We start from the raw sequence: 16368 nt of genomic DNA, 5'->3' as shown, positions 1-16368 counted from the left end.
TTAGTGTGAAGTATGACATCATTGGTAAAGATACATCATGCCATTACAGCTCATGGACATTACCTATCCTTACAGTCTGTGACATCACCCATACCAGCGCAAGGGGCTGCGCCAGACACAGCTACAGCAGGTATTACACTAACTCTTCTAGCCACCCTCTCACGACCGGGAAAACGCCTACACTTCCAGCTGGGCACACAGAGTGCATTAACCTAATCGGAAATACCGGGAAGGGAGGGGGGGAAGGAAACAAATTCTACCTTTACGGATCCGTGTGGTCGCACACTACAACATCAACAACAAAGAGGGGCCGCCCCTCTCCGCAGATCAGAGGTAATTCAGCTCCTGAGCAGGCAGAGCACAACCCCTCGCGGCGATTTTAATACACACCGGGAAACCGAAGGAAATGAGAACTTATCGACGAGGGTGGGCGGGAGAGGAGACGGCTCCGGCCCCAGCTCCGAGTCGAAGCGCGCGGTTGTGTTTCGCACCGCCCTTAACACTGAAATATTCAGGGGAGGGGGGAGAGAGGGGCATCCGTCCCCCCAGTAAACAAGTTGAGGACCCTCAGAGGCTGGCAAGCCGCTGAAGGTGTGTAAGTACACGTGTGATGGTAGATAGAAAAGCAGCCCTGTTCTGTATGAAAAAAAGCTGTCAAGTTAGTACAAATTTCTGCCATGGCGAAGGGAACACGAGGAGAAAGCTGTCAGGGTCCTTCTGTCATGAAATCCCGACTCTCCCGCACAAAGGCTCTGGGCTAAGCAACAAGGTTCCAAAGGTGGTACCTGCACCCCAACACACCCAACTCAGGGAAACAAAACCAAAATAAAGCGCTCGCCCCGGAGACCGGCGGGAGCCCACCCTCCGCTGCAGTGGGCCACCAACCACATCCCCGCCGTGGGGACAGCGAGGAAGCCTGTCCCTCCTGCCTCACCGGGGGAATACACAACGGTAGGGTTTCTCTTCGGTTAATTTTGTCGTTAGAAGCCTCGCGTTTGCCCGCGCCGCCAGCCTGCAGCGCAGCAGAGTGATCTCCATCCCCTCCCCATCGCCGCCTGCACGCCGGCGGGTACCACCAGAGAAAAAAGGGCACTCGTTAGTCCGACAGTACAAAGTGTATCTGAAACACAAGCCAGCACACCTCGCTCCCTCCAATTCAATTACTAAAGTAGGCTCTTTAAAATAAAAAAATAATATATATATTTATATAGCTATACAGAGAGATACAGAGAAAGCAAAGGAGAGAGATAGGCTACTAAAAAAATCAAGAAGCGCCAGTTTTCTGCTACAGCTGTCAGCAAAGAACTGTCACCTTACATCATACCCTCCGAGATGGTGAAGATAATGCAGGCAATGACAGCACAGGAATGCAAAAGAGGGCAGATAAGTCACTTCTGGTAATGAGACACAAATTAAACTTTCAAAACATGTGCATAGCTTTATTCATCTGCTTCAAACTAACCTTTTTCACGGAGCTTCAGCGAAACCCGAGTGTGCAAAATGCATTTCTAAAAAATAATGCAAGCAAGCTTTCACATTTACAGTGGCAGAAGTACAGAAAGACTCAGACAGAAATCACACATTGGGGCAAGTGAGTTGGGAGAGAGATGAAGAAACAAGAATTGCACAGCTTCGTATTCTGAGTCACTGACTGCAAACATAAGCGTTTCTATTTTGTTAACTTTAAGCAAGGCGTGTTTACTTCTCCTTTACAAAAAAAAAAAAAAAAAAAAAAGACTGAAAAAAACCCACAGTAACAAGAACCACAACCTGGAAGGGAATAAATCCCCCAGGGAATGGGGTCCCCGGCGCCGCAGAGAGCCCTAACTCCAGAGAAAAGCCGGTTCCAGCCCCTCACTCGTTTTTGCTTTGCAGGCAAAGCGCCGCAATGCTTATTTTTGTCCGCAGGAGAACAGCAAAGCAGCTTCTTTCTCTCCCCTCCTCACTCCCCTCTAAAGTCGCAGGAAACGGCTCATGTTCAGAAAGGAAAGGTGCCATCCCGCAGGACATCGTCCCCAAACTGTAAGACAGCCACTACGCAGGCTCGAGTCCAAGTCTTATTTCGATCCGATGGGTCACCGGGACAGTGACGAACCCTTGACTGTAGATGGGGCACGGTCATCATGCCGCCGGCCAGGAGCCCGGCTGTCCCGCGCCACGTCCCAGCAGCTCACACACCACTACAAACGCTCTTCAGAAAGACTAAGCACGCACGCAAGGCACATTTAGTCAGATGGACACACACGCACATGCGCGTGTGTGTAAAAAAGCAAACGCTGGCTAAAAAAAAATTGATGCTGAATAAACTAATTAAACAGGTAGAGAGTTCTGACCTATAGTATTTATATACTATTTTCCAGGCAGTTGTAATTCCCAAGCATTTTTCCTATACGACTTCAGACCTTCCTTACTCTTCCCTCACTTTACGGAGGTACTTTATTTTCCTAAACAGTCAAGTAAATTCCCTTTTTCCCCCTCCAGTAAATTCCTCGCCCATGAAGACGAGAGGGTCTGGACCTGCCCGTGCCCCGCAGCAGCACCTCGATGCAGCGAGACCTCCCTCCGCCACTCCCGAAGCCGTGGGCTTTTACGCCTCAGCCGTCAGGTTTCGGTGGGGTAGATGGTCTGGCTCGCTTTTTTTTTATTTTTTTTTTTCAGAAAACATCCCACTCCGGGCACTGAGCGCTCCCCAGCACCCAAGGGCGGCTGGAGAAGGAGCCTACGACTGCCCAGCGCTGGGGGCACGGCAGGAAGGAGGCCATGCAATCTTTAATACTGCTGGTTAACTTCACATTGAGATAAAGCATTAAAAAGATCTTTTTGCAGAGATGAGCAATTTCCTTCCATAGATTCAAATAGAAAACAAAATATTAAAACCAGAGACGAGACAATACTTGAGACTTTTCTACCTTACAAGTTACTCAGGCATCTTTCCTGCACCGCCAGCCATGGAGGAAGGAGAAGCTGAAAACCTCAGGGATTTGCACCACCCTTCCAATAGCAGCTTGAGAAAAGGAAGGAGAGAAAGAAAAAAAAACCCAAGAACCAAACAAAACCCAAAAAGCACAGTGTTCTCTCAAGTTGAGTTCTCCTTTGCTTGCGTTTGCATAGAAATTCCTGTAGGTCAGCACCAAAATCAGGTACACCCCTCTCCTACACCCCGGTTCCCACGCTACCCGCAGTTAGTGGCTGTGTTACAGGAGGGTTCAACTATCTGCGGAGGAACTACATGGTCACGTAAAAAAAAAGAAAAAAGAAAAAAGAAAAAAAAGAAAAAAGTGCATCACACATTCTTGATTTTCAGGGTTACTTATAGCAGCAGCAGCATTAATCCAAGACAATGAACAGTTGTAGATTCATTCTTAAATGCAGCAACACTTAATGAAATGTCTTCGAGGAAGGTCATAAGAGGGTCCTTCTCAAAAGGATAAAAGGAAAATTAGACTATTCAATATAGACAAAAAGGAGATAAAACAAAAATTAAAGACACAATCTTATTTACATTAAAAAAACATTCTTGTTAAAATATCTTTACAACACCTAAGCAAAAAAAATATGTATTTTAAGAATAAAGCAGAAACTCCTAAAGCAGTATCCATTTTTGGAACCCTTATTTAGCACCTGAGGAAAGACCGTATGGAAAGCAGACAGGTTTTTTTTTTGTTGGGTTTTTTGTTTGTTTTTTAAGAAAACTCTAAGTTCTGTTTTTGCTAAACGTTCATATGTTCGCAGTACACAAGTTTCATACCACAGAAAGAAATGAAGTTGATTTTTTTTTTTCTTCTTTTTAAAGATAGTCTACTCGTTAATAAGGCTGTAGAAAAGGGACACTGCTATCTTACAAAATGGCTTTAGAGCTCTGGACACGTTTTACGAAGCTTTCCGATTAACAGTCAAGATAAATACAGCTCAGCATCCCCTGGTGAAAGCACAGGGATGAGTTTTGCTGCCGTCCCAGGACGGAGCACAGCCCGACACCCCCAGCAGCGTGCCTCCGAGGGTCTCGTGCCCCAAGCACACAAGGCCACCGCGGAGCTCTCCTGTACCTCCCCAGATGTCCACCGCTTCGGTGTCGCGCTGCTGAGCGATGCCGCTTTTGAGGATCTCGAGCAGGATACGAGGAAGCCAGCCTTTTACCCTGTGGTGTAACACGTATTGTGCAAATGTCTAAAGCTCTGTAATCTCTGGAAGGCAGCGCGTCCGGCAGCACGGACCCAGATCTTCTGCTCCTTTGCACCAGCCCAGGTTCCTTCTTCTCATCTGTTTGCGCTAGGGTTTTTTCGCATGGAAAAAAAAGCTCTCGTGGCGGCCAAAGCTAGAAGTACTCTGGCTTCTTTAGCTACTCCACCACGCTAGCGCTCCTCTAGCCCTAGTCCTCCTCCTGCCTTACGCACGGGTGTGAAAATATGTAGCAGCTTTAAATTAGGTGTAGCCTTGTTCTCTCCCCTCCTGACCTCGACCATCTCCCTTGTAAACAGCCTCTGTAAGGAAAACAAATCACTACGGACGTATGTACAGAAAAATCTTCTAGGGACGAGACTCCTGAAAGCTTTGGACACCACAGCAATTTACTGAAAAATGCTGAATCAAGAGCAAAAACTGAACGCACAGGAAAACTACCAGCAGTTCTGAAAGACGCCTGTGAATGTGATCGCTCCCAGATGTCCCTGAGGTCACCCACTGGCCACTTCTGGAAAGGATGCTATCGCGCTATGGTAACGCTCTCTCAAAGGTGAAAAGTACTAATTATACATGCAACTGAGAGGACAACTTCCATCTCTTTTTTTCCTATTTTTTTCCTAGCAGGAAGCAATTTTCCTTTCGATTTAGCTAGCCGGTTCACCCGTCACCCACTCCCAGCTGCCGAATAGCTGGCATACTCGCAACCTAATGGGAATTGTTTTTTTTTTTTTTTTCCCCCACATTTCAAAGAAGTTCACAGCAGCTATGAAAGGCAAACAGCGGGATTTACGGTTCAGAAAGGGCAACGGTTTGAAGTGGATGCCCTGGAGCTATACCCACACCGTCACAGAGACAAGAGAGATGTTTCACAGACAACTGAGGTGGGTTTAAACCAAAACCAAACTCCAACCAAACCATGAAAGCCATCGCGTTGCCAAGCCACCGGACAGGCGGAATAGGAAGGAGCAGAGGGTGAAGGTCCCCGAACCACCATCACTGGGAACAGAGAGCGGTTTTTAAATCATCTCTTGGAGCAGACGAAACACTCCCCGATCCACCAAAGAGAAAGCAGACCCCGTGCCGGATCTGGCCGGCGGTACGTACTCCAGCCTGCGTTGCGGTACAAGAGACACCAGACAGGACCTGCTGGCAGAAGAGCGGTGGGAAAGGGCCCGAGGAGAAAGGAGACAGCCCCTGCCCACGCAGGAATCCTCGCTCCAATAAATAGACAACCTGGCAAGGGAACCGGATGAAAGGGACTCATCAGACCCACAACGGGAACAGAAACGGGAGAGAAGTCTTAACCTGAATTAGTATCTTCATAGCTAATAAAAAAATAGGTCACGATCTCACCCTTAGTGCCACTTTCCGATACTACACGTATTTAAGGGTTTTTGTTTTACAACTTACTTTACTCAGTGTAATGAAAACAATGGCACAAATAAATACATGCTCACGCTCCTTAGGTAAGATGCACACACACCGCCAGCTCCTCGCTCGCCCCCCCGCACGCGTGCACGCACAGACACCCTTGGGTGCAGACCCAGGAGGGGAGGCTGCTGCACCCCCTCCCGGGCTGTATTTGGTTTATGCTACAGTACTAATACTCTGAGTCAAACAAACAAACAAAAAAAAACCAAACCCCAAACATGAGACTTATCAGTAACACCTTAGCATTATTTAAATGTGCTAAATTAGTCACAGCTCAATTTGTTGTTTTTTTTTATCCTTTTTCTTTTTTTATAAGTTTACACAAAAATAATCAGAAAACAGGTTAAATCTTAAGATATTTTTAATAAGTGCTCAGTAAAGAATTGCGTGAGGACTTCGGGAGGACTGCAGACAGCGACAGGGCGAGTTACACAACGGCACGAGGAAGTTTCTCCCACGGTCCTGCCTGGCTCTAGGCAATAGTCTATCCCAAAAACACCGCCCGCGCTGGCTGCAGGAGCTCAGAGAGAGGATTTCCTAACTGCTTAGCGCTGAGCACACACCGTGGAGCTCACGGAGACAGACAGACAGACATTTGAAGAGAGGATGGTCAGAAATACAGCAGAGAAGCTGCAGAGGGTCTCTGGATGGGTACCACCGGCAAGGGGCCACGCGCAGCGAGGAAAAGCAGTAGGGACGAACATCAGGGGAAAAACCAACCCAAGCCATCGCTTGAACCGTGCTTCTTTCAGAATTTCTTTTGCTATTTAGAAGACGGACTGGACTAGGCCAAGATGAGCGTCCTCAAATATTCAGCAAGACTCGGATCTTTCTAAAGGCGCAGGGTCAGATTCAGCATGGGTTATTGCTGTTCAGCTTCTGCGGCGCGCCAGCCCCGAGGGCAGATCTGGGGCACCAGGACAGCGCAGACCCCAGGTAAGCAAAACAGGGTTTGTTTTTGTCTTTTTTTTTTTTCCTTTTTTTTTTTTTTTAATGGAACCCAGCCCTTAAGGCGACAAGTGACTACACAAGGCAAATAAATACACAGCAGAGCCTTAAAGCCAGTAAAACAAACTGGAAACTTTGCTATTAGCCTTCAACTTTTTGAAAATAATAATAAAATTAAAAAAAAAACAACCCAAAACATTTCTTCCACTTTAGTCTTCCCAGTCCCACCATCCAGTTTGTTCAACACTTTAAAGCTCAGGAACACCCCAGCTCTTCCGCAGCGGAGCCGGAGGCGATTCCGACTTTTGGCAAGCAGTTGGGAGACTCAACAGAATTAAAAATAGGAACATCGGAGGACTAGATGTCGGGCACATCTGTAAACATGTTATACATCTGCAAGTTACACACACCCGTAGAGGTGGTACAGTTTATAGGTGAAACAGAACTATTTGCGACTGGCCAACCACACATTTCTGAACCTGGACTGATACAATACATGATTACTATATAGTATTACACTACAGTATTATACTATATAGTATTTTATACATAAAATGGAGTAGGCAATCCATAGTCAAACTTTTAAAACTAAGCGTGGCAGAAAGCTAGCAATCTTACAAAAGGTACAGAATTAAGTTTCATTGTCCCACCATGAACCTAAGCGTCTCATTCAGGAACAATCTTATTAAAAGAATAAAAACAATTAAAACAATGCATGCTACATACTCCTAGTTAACAAAAAAAAGAAGTGGATAAATCTCAGCAACAAGGGGTAGGCAAAAGTTTTGGGCTTATCTGCTTCCTGTAATGCCCCATAGGGCCCAGTCTAACATTTGGAGACACCAACTGCTGCTGACCTCGATGCCCGGACATTTATCAGCCAGTATTCAGCCACAAACACCCACGATGAGCGCTGGGTACGCATGGAGCTCGGGCAGGTCAGAAAACCCATTTTGCTTCGTTCGTTGCTTGCTCTTACACTGGACCCTGTGAACTTTCCACCTTTAAAACAAAAAACCCACAACCAAAACCCCAGAAAAACTACCCAACCCCAAGATGATTTGGACGCACTACAAAAGCTGCAATGGGACAGGGCGGGTTACACAGCTGGAGCCTGCACTCTGCTCAGCCTTCTCTACCACTGCTAGGAAGCTTTCCTTTCCTTGGGAGATTTTTTTTTTTTTTAAATTTTTAAATTATTATTTTCATTCCTAAGTCCTCCATTTTTGTAATAAAATATATTTTTATTAAGAGATAATTAGAAGCAGAGCCCAGAAATACACAGACTGCATTAAAATATAAAAGAGGATTTCCAACAGGCAGGTGCGGGGAGCCCAGCCATTGGCATTCTACGGACAAATGGAAAAGGATTCAAATTCCCATTTTTTCTTTTTTTTTTTTTTTTTTTCATTTTTTCATTTTTTTTCTTTTGATTTTTTTTTTAAAAGAGAAAAAATAATTCAAGAAGGGTGAAAGTTAGCAGAACTCAATGCTTCAGTTTTCCAATGAAAATGGGAAAAAAATCCGGCACATTTAGTGTTAGGAGACAGACAGAGCAAATATGAAGCACCTACAGTTGAAAGCAGAAGATACTTTTTTTTTTTTTTTGCTCCCAGTAATACAATGGCATTAAACTGTGGGAACAGTGGGTTTTTGTTGGGGTTTTTTTTTTCCATATTAAATGCCTAAACAGATTGCTTAATTTTGCACGTTGTCTTTTAAAATGAAAGAACTCTTCAGTTGCAATAGTCCAACGTGTAACCGGAGCCAGGTCAACTGTGTGACTTCACCATGCATCCTAGAACTGCAGTATTACCATCTTTCCCCCAGAAGAATGATGCTTTAAGACAATATCCCCAGCATAGGATTGGCTGCTTTACTCCTGGCAAAACATGCGGATTATAATTCTCTGGAAAAAAAAAGAAACTCTGCAAACTTCAAGGCGTTTCTCCAGCATTCAATGGAAAACAAAACAGAAAAAACAACAAACCAAAAACAAAATAAAAATGGGGAGGTGGAAGGGAAAGGGGAGATGAAGGATGGTGAATCATCCTGATGTCCCTGTGATTAGTGTGTCACTACAGTCACAGAACAAGAAACAGAAACCTTGTCAAGTGGAAATGCCTCTCCAGTGGGTTGCTGTTGCCCGTGTAGACGACAGCAGAAACTTTAGAACCGGGCTTGTAAATTGAGTCTGTATTCGTTAATCACTTGCATTCACTCTTTAAACAAAAACAAAACAAAAAAACAAAAAAAATCTATTCAGTACCGGAGATTAAATAATCACGTGTGTAGTCTCGTTGAAATAAATTTTCAGATTCCTTAAGAAGTCTAATTACTTTCAGTTGCCATTTTTAAATAACTATATATATATTTGTATATATTATCCTGTGATTCTAGTTATGGTTCCTCTGCTGCACTGAAGATTTAGAAGGAGCATAAAAGCCTTTTGTCCCCCACGAACAGCACAAATGCTGCAGAAAGGTTATAACAGGCAGTCTCGTCTTGCTACCTTCATTGATCCGGGCGATCCATGGCTTCATCGTAAGTGATTATCCTTGTGGGATCTGGAAAGAAAGGAAAATCCTAAGTTTCTGGCGACTTTCAGGACCCGTGGCAGAAGACATTCAGAAGAGATCTGCAAAGTACTTGGCCGTTAACAATCTCTTCCTTTCTTACGGAGCAGCGCTTGCTCCCCACGTTACACCCCTGGGCAGCAGCACGCGAGTCTCCACTTACCGCTCCTCCCGCAAGCTAACACTGAACACCTTCACAGGCAAAATGTGGGGATACGCCAGAATTTAAAGCTTATTCTTGGGCACGACACCCAACACCAGAAAGTAATTATTGTATACGCACAGGGAAGATGCATTATATCTAATTTGACACTGGTTTTATTTCTCTTTTAGAGACTCTACTTCTCTCTGAACACCCCACTATTATGGTAAAGCTTACTGTCCTGACTTTTAGCGATCCGAAACACAGATAAAGTCAGACTACGACCAGCAAGCGCTGAAGAACGGAACTCGGGCATCTCCTGAGACCAATACAACCCGCTCTCAACACCCACCCCAACAGACAGAGCAGGACAGAGCAATTTGGGTATTTATTCCTCCCAATATCCTTACCTTGCTTCTGCAAATTCCAAACCGATTCCATTTCTGTGGAGACAAAACAAGACAACCATTGTTATTACGCAGCTTTACACAGCCGTTAGAGACAACTCCAAATACGCTTTAATTTTCCGAGCGTGGCACGACACCGCTTGCAGTTGTGCCGAGGCTTTCACACAAAGCCAACCCCGTCCAGCCCAGCAGCGCAGCCCCAACCCAGCCCACAGCGCTGCATGAATTTGACATGAATGATCCAGCGATAAAAGGCAGGGAGACGGCCGTAACAGGGTTTTACGGGTCAGACGGCCAAACCAAGCATCAGAAACGTCACTGCCATTCTCCGCTCCTACAAATCACAATCTAACTTCAGGCTTTACTACTCTGACTCCAACACTGCTTCACACATTACAGCCCCAACAAGTAGCCTGGAGAGATGATTTTTACAAGTTGACGCTTAGCGTGTGTGAAATCAGAACCGCTGGACAAAGCGAGTTTCTCATGGTTCACAGCACGCATCTGCTGAAGCGCACCACGCAAAGATTACTCTGCTAACATCGCTGTGAAACTGCTGCCAACGTATCATCCAAGAACAAGGTGCGATGCTCGAGAAACACGGCTGCCTTCTGGCCTGCAGCTCTTTCCCTACTTTGCCTCTACAACACTTGTGGGCTAAAGACAAACTCTCTCCAATTCTCCCTGAAAGAACACATGCTTTCATTTATCTAAGAAATAGCAGTAAAGTTAAACGTTCTTTGCGTTAACGTTAACAGAAGACTCTTCCCTTTAAAATAATCCCCCAAATTAAATCACACCTTTAGAGACCTATTCAAAATAACTACAGTTAGCCACTATTAAGTGGGAATTTTGTGTGCTAGAATATTTACAAAGACAATAAGCGTACCCTGTGCCCGAATTTAAGAGACAAAATTATAGAACAGGAGCACTTAGTACGAACACAACCTGCAAGAACAATCTTTAAAGTCTCCTTTCTGCCAGAAAGGAGGGTGCCAGGACCTCGGTAGGGGCTAGGAACGGAGAACAGCAATGGATTATTAAGCTACACAATATGTGCAGTAAAGCACAAAACAAGGCAGTAAGTAAACTAACCGGCATGGGAAAGGAAGAAGAAAAAAAACCCTACAAAACTCATGGCCTCAGCACGATGTGTGCCAAGTGTCACCTCGATCAATCGCTTGCATGTTCACGTCCCTTCTCCAACCCTTCATCTGTCCTTTGTCCGCTACAATCTCAAGCTCCCCGGGGCAGGAAATTGCATGCAAATAAATACTGCCGGCCCTCTCCGCACAATTAAGTCTTTTGTAAGGAAGGCCCTGACAAAATTTTATGAGGTCTGTTATTTTTGCGTCACGATAACAACAGCAATACTTTGCACTTTCATTGGGGGAACCCTAAATAGTAACCGGCCTCTAACACCCCCAGGGATGTAACAACTAGCAAGAGACTACCTCCCTCACCTGCCAGATGCAGATTCCCCAGAAGTAAAACGAACCAGCTACTAAAATTACCTCCAGCAGAGCTAGTTTTCCGTTCAGTGAGGTTAGATGCATCGTTTTCTAACGGCTAAAGAACATCACCTATTTTAACAGCTTTCCCTACAGGCAGGGGACGGAAAACTACTCTCAAGCTGTTGGTTCCTCCACATTAGAGCAACGTTTGAGCACCTAATACAAGGCAGAGGCTGAAGCGCTGCGCACTACTGTATCTCCATGCAAAAGACCATGCTTTCTTTTGCACCTCCGTTTGGTCCTAACTTCGTTGGACACCACAAAAACGTGAACTGCTTGTATTAAGATGTGCCTGACAATAGACAATGAGATACTATCAAAAACACACCAAAAAAGTTTTGTCAAAATACTGTTTTAAAGAAACCTAACAAACCAACACCCAAACTCCCCAACCTTTTCAGATTTCAATCTTCCTCCTTCTTCAGAAGGAGAGCCAGGAGGGAGAGTGGTGTAACATATCCTGTAAATCCCAAATGCTGGGACACGCTGGCTGGCGGATGCTCTGCCTGACAAAGCTACAAATCAAAGACCATCAGCAAACTGCCTGTGATATCGAGTGTTACTGAATATCATCTGCCATCAGAAGAGCACAGTCCTCCCTTCTACCTGGGCAGCAGGATACAGAATAACCACACTTACCAAGTGAAACAACTTCTCAGAGAAAAAATAAACCTTGGGCTAACTGCAACACAAAACTAGGGAAAAAGAAAGGTTTTACTTCAATGTTAAGATGGGATTTTACAATTTATTTTGCCTTACTTGGTACTACATTAGAGTGACTTTTCCTCCCGGTTCTGGATTGGTTACAGGCTGAGGTCACCTACAACCACCCCGGGTGCTGTGACAAGTGCCACGACCAGTGTAACAGCGGGTGGGCAGACCGCAGTGACCGACCTGGCACACTGGCAGCTCAGCAGAGCCACCGCTCGCTGCACAACGCCTGGCTCCAGCTAACCAGAGCAGCGAGCACAGGGATGCAGGGCGGAGGAAGAGGCAGCCCCCATGCCTGCTTTCAGCCCTCCTTCCTCAGGCTCAAGGAGCTCTTCCTGAGCTCGTTTTCCCTAGATAAAGCTTCCAGGGCGAGTTTGAGCAAGAGCTCTTACCATCACGCACCTCTGCACGGGAAAAGGGACATTCTCACCGTGAGTCTGACTCTGAGATACCAACCCAAAACCTAGCACTGCCGCTTTCCAAAGCGGAAGAAGGTCAAGACCTGACCAACAGACAGAGGCCACCATTCCCAAAACACAACGCGCGGCCAGGGAAATGGCATGCTTCCTCTCAGCGAACTCCAACCCAGCTGGAGAAAATGCCATCAACAAACTCTTGCACAATCCGCCATCAAAGCCAACCCCACTTCGAGCCAGGGGCAGAACTAGGTCACCTCCCAACCTCATGTTTTCCAGGATTTTTTTTTTTTTTTTTTTTTTTTTAACATTCATCCAGCCTCTCCACAGCCCTCCAGCTTGCTGAGGAATTGCCCGGGTTAGACAGCCCCAGCCACATCCACCTAACGAGCTCCAGGGAGAGGAACCACTTCTTCTGGGGACTATCACGGAAACAAAGGGTCAGTGGAAGAAGGCTTTGATGTCAGAACAGACCAAGGTGCGCTCTGGTGAATTGCGGTGAGATTCCTCATAGGTCAATAAAATTTATAGCAGGACTGGTACAGAACCTTGGAGAGGAAAGAAGTCTTTCTGTGATAAGTTGTTAAGATAGGTACTTTTATACACATTTTCCTTGCTAGAGAGGCTGCCCCTGTGAACAGAAGTGTCTGCACAATGCCACAGTACTAGTTCTTTGTTCTTATAAACCTAACATATAAACTGGCAATTGTCCCTAAAATGAAGAGCTAAAAAAAAAAAAAAAAACCAACAAAAATGGACCATCTTCATCTGATTTTTCTGTTTCTATCTGCAGGACACAACAATTCAGTTAGGGGACTGCCCCAGAAACAAAGCAAAGATTAGAAATTCAATGCTGTGGAGACTCATCACTGTACTGAATACACTGTACTCATCCTGACAACTGGAAAAAGCAGAGACTTGAAGGAGAATTAAATCAGCTTTTGCCTCACAGCGCAGGCCCCAGAAGACCATAAGCAACAGACTGAGATCTAACCCTTTCCCACCAAGGGGGATGGGAAACCAAGGCGGGTTTGTTTTCTTCCCCCCCACTCTCCTGATGTAAAGGATGAAAATTGCTGAATTCACAGCTCTGCTATTTCTTCTGACCCAGTTCACCATTCCGGCGAATGCCACTCCTGGCTGGCCCACGCTGTCTTGCTCTATTTTCCATGCTGCTCTTCTGCTTCTTCATGCGAGCAGAGATGCTGGTGCAACCGAGATGCAGAGAAGGAACAAAGCAGCAGCACAGGCAGAAACTGAGGGGCAAGACAGAAGAGGGAAATGCTGCAGTTTCCTCTCCTCCACCTATGTGGTCTTTGCTACTGTGCAGCTGAACTGGAGACCTCGATTATTTGCTTTTTAGCTAAGGACAAGCAAACTACTGAGCTTCCCACCACAAGGCCTGACATACGGAGCCCAGTGTTAGCGACAGACAGCCTGGCCTGGAAGACTGCAACTGCCCAAACACAACGAAATTCTGCAAAGCGTTGACAATTATTCTGATATGAAATGTTTCCCCCAGCTGTCTTTAAAAGGAGGACTAAAGCAGGAAGACGACACCGATTTCAATGGAAGTAAAGCTAAGATACACCCAGACTCCTCTTTTGAAGGACCAAGAAATCCACAAGAACCAGTTTTACCTCCAAAAGATGAGGATTTTGGCAATGCCACACCGAGGCAGAGGTTCAGTTCTAACCTAGATAGGGACAATGTCCCTAAGAGAGAGCATCACCCCTTCCTGGTCCTTCCATTCTCCCATACTAAGCTACTGCCCCTGTCTCCAACCACATAAACAGCAGCCCCACCAGCACTCAACTGCATCAGATCTACCTTCCTAAATCAGGTATGTCACCCGCGAGTGTTTCAAGGCACTGTCACAAACACTGAGCAGCACAGCCTGTCAAGGAAGGCAGCCACGCTGAAGGATCATGCTTTGCAGTCAAGCAGATCAGATGATCATGGGAGTCTTTCTGCCCTTTAAAAAGAAAAAAGCATGGCACGGAGCAGGGGCACAGAGGAAACCAGCACAAAAACATCTAAAAGAACAGGAGGGCGCATCATCAGCCTTGCCAGCACACTCCCAGTGCCCTGGCTTCTGGGGAAAAAGCAATGTGGGCATGTGCAAACGAGCACAGCTTCCTCCACCAGGACCTCGCTCTGCTCCGCAGCCACCCAGCCTTACACCCCAGCACAGCCCTGCCACCACGCAGGGTGCTGCGGTGGTTTAAACAGGATTTCTGTACCACAGCCAGCCCACCCTGGGCGTTACCTCCTCCATCCATCCTTTCCCAGGGAAGCTATGGAGCAATTACAATCTGTAATGCCCCTCGCAGTCACTGGGCAAACCGTGCACAGGAAAGCCTGGTTTGCTGGAACAAAGCTACCAAGTGAGCTGGAGGCTTTCCCATAGCCTATTTACAGTCCAAAATGAGGATCCACACAACCCCATCACAGCCACAGACACAAACAGTGCAAACAAGGGTGCAAGCTTGTGACAGGCAGGTCAAAGCACTGCAACCGCTCACGCTAGAGCCCGTTCCTCACTGCGACACGTAGAGCTTCATCTGTGTACCACAGGTAGTTTGCACATGAACTACACAGAGGAGCTCGGGGTAGGGAACGCACCAGGACCCCACCAGTGCTCCGCGCTCACCCCTGTCCTTGCCCCACAATCATTTCTCTTTGTGTCCATGACCCCAGAGGCAGGGCAGATTTGAAGATCAAACTATCGAGACTTTGCTCCAAAGCAAACAGATCAATCTGAAGAGGGAGAAGTTCACTCTCCTCTCGAAATCAAAACCAAACAATCTGAGAATTCAGCTGCCCAGGACACCCTAATGCTGGCCTAGGCAAACCCACACGCTCTCCTGAGCGGGCAGGAGGGAAAGGCAGCTTGTGAAAAATAAGTGAGTGAAATCGTTCCTTTCCTATTCCAGAGGAACGGGCTGGCTAGGAGTAGGACCTCAGGAAAACAGCCCAAGATAAACGCAGAGGATGGCGTGGGAATTAACCACGCCACTGCTGTCCTGCAAACACATCCTGGCAGCTCCGCTTTCTAGCCATTTTGCAGTACGCTGTGCCACAGGAGCTCACCTGTGGGGCTCTGGCTGTGGGGTCATGGCCATGAAGAGGTGATGGCATTTTCCACCTGCATGGGGCAGAGGAAGGCATCGTCTTCCCAATACTGCTTAACCCAACTCACCCGTTGGGTTGGACTTGAACACACACAGCAACACCCAACATCATCACAGAAGACTACTAAGACCCAAACTTATCTCCTGCTTTGTAAACTACCAATAACACCGGAAGACTAAGTAGGACAAAGACAAGCTCAAGCTGTTGGGAGCACTCCTATCACTGCCTTAACGACAACACTGATTAGAAACATCCATCATCTTTCACCCCTAAGTAACACCTTCAAGTTGGCACAAACACAGCTTGAAAAAGAAGTCAGCAAACGGAGGAGTGGTGGGGCAGGAACCCATCTCCCCAGGGCATCCCAAGGGCACTTGCTCTGGATGCTCAAGGTAAGAGCATTCACATGCAGAGGCAAAGAAAGAGCAGAAAACAGTATTTTAAAGAGTGCTTTAGGTGTCCATTCTTGCTATCGAAAGTAATTAACTCCTGTGTTCAGAAGAACTAAGAGCAGCCAGACTTTGAAGTTAACACCTCCTTAAGAGGACATGGGAAGGGAGTGTTCTTTATTTTCCTGTTGTTACTATTGTTTTACTGGGGTCTTTCACGCAGCTAGTGAGAAAGGAGACCTGATGAGCCTTGCTGCGGCTGTACAGAGCTGCCTTCCTACAAGAAGGTTCAGGCTGAGGAAAACAAAAAGAGACTGACTTAACAGTTTGCAAATTTTTCTAACATTTAAGAGGAGGATTGCCTAGGACTTCTCTTCAAAACCACGCTACACTTTCTAGTACCCCCATTTTCTGATGGGAAACTGGGATTTAGGCTGCAGACACAAGAAAAAAGAATGGAAACTTTGCTTTAATACTGGAATAGACTGAGCCAAGGATGAAGACCCAGATAAAGCTG

At 46.2% G+C, this 16368-nt stretch overlaps 1 protein-coding gene across 4 annotated transcripts in view; it reads right to left on the bottom strand.

The window, feature by feature from the left end:
* The window catches only part of NUFIP2 (nuclear FMR1 interacting protein 2), a 58762-nt gene that overhangs the window by 15381 nt on the left and 27013 nt on the right, over positions 1-16368 (bottom strand). For 2 of the 4 annotated variants that reach the window (XM_054848017.1, XM_054848014.1), the window contains 2 exons: positions 9690-9722; positions 1644-9128 (listed from right to left, as the gene is read on the bottom strand). In XM_054848017.1, the coding sequence (XP_054703992.1) occupies positions 9076-9128; positions 9690-9722 (86 nt within the window). In that variant the 3' untranslated portion in view covers positions 1644-9075. Of the gene's footprint in view, positions 1-1643; positions 9129-9689; positions 9723-16368 lie in introns of those variants that run through there. The other 2 variants (XM_054848015.1, XM_054848016.1) reach the window with 2 other exon arrangements.

Source organism: Grus americana, chromosome 19 (assembly GCF_028858705.1).
Source record: "Grus americana isolate bGruAme1 chromosome 19, bGruAme1.mat, whole genome shotgun sequence".
NCBI classification, from domain to species: Eukaryota; Metazoa; Chordata; class Aves; order Gruiformes; family Gruidae; genus Grus; species Grus americana.
This window is presented reverse-complemented; position numbering and strand designations above follow the sequence as displayed.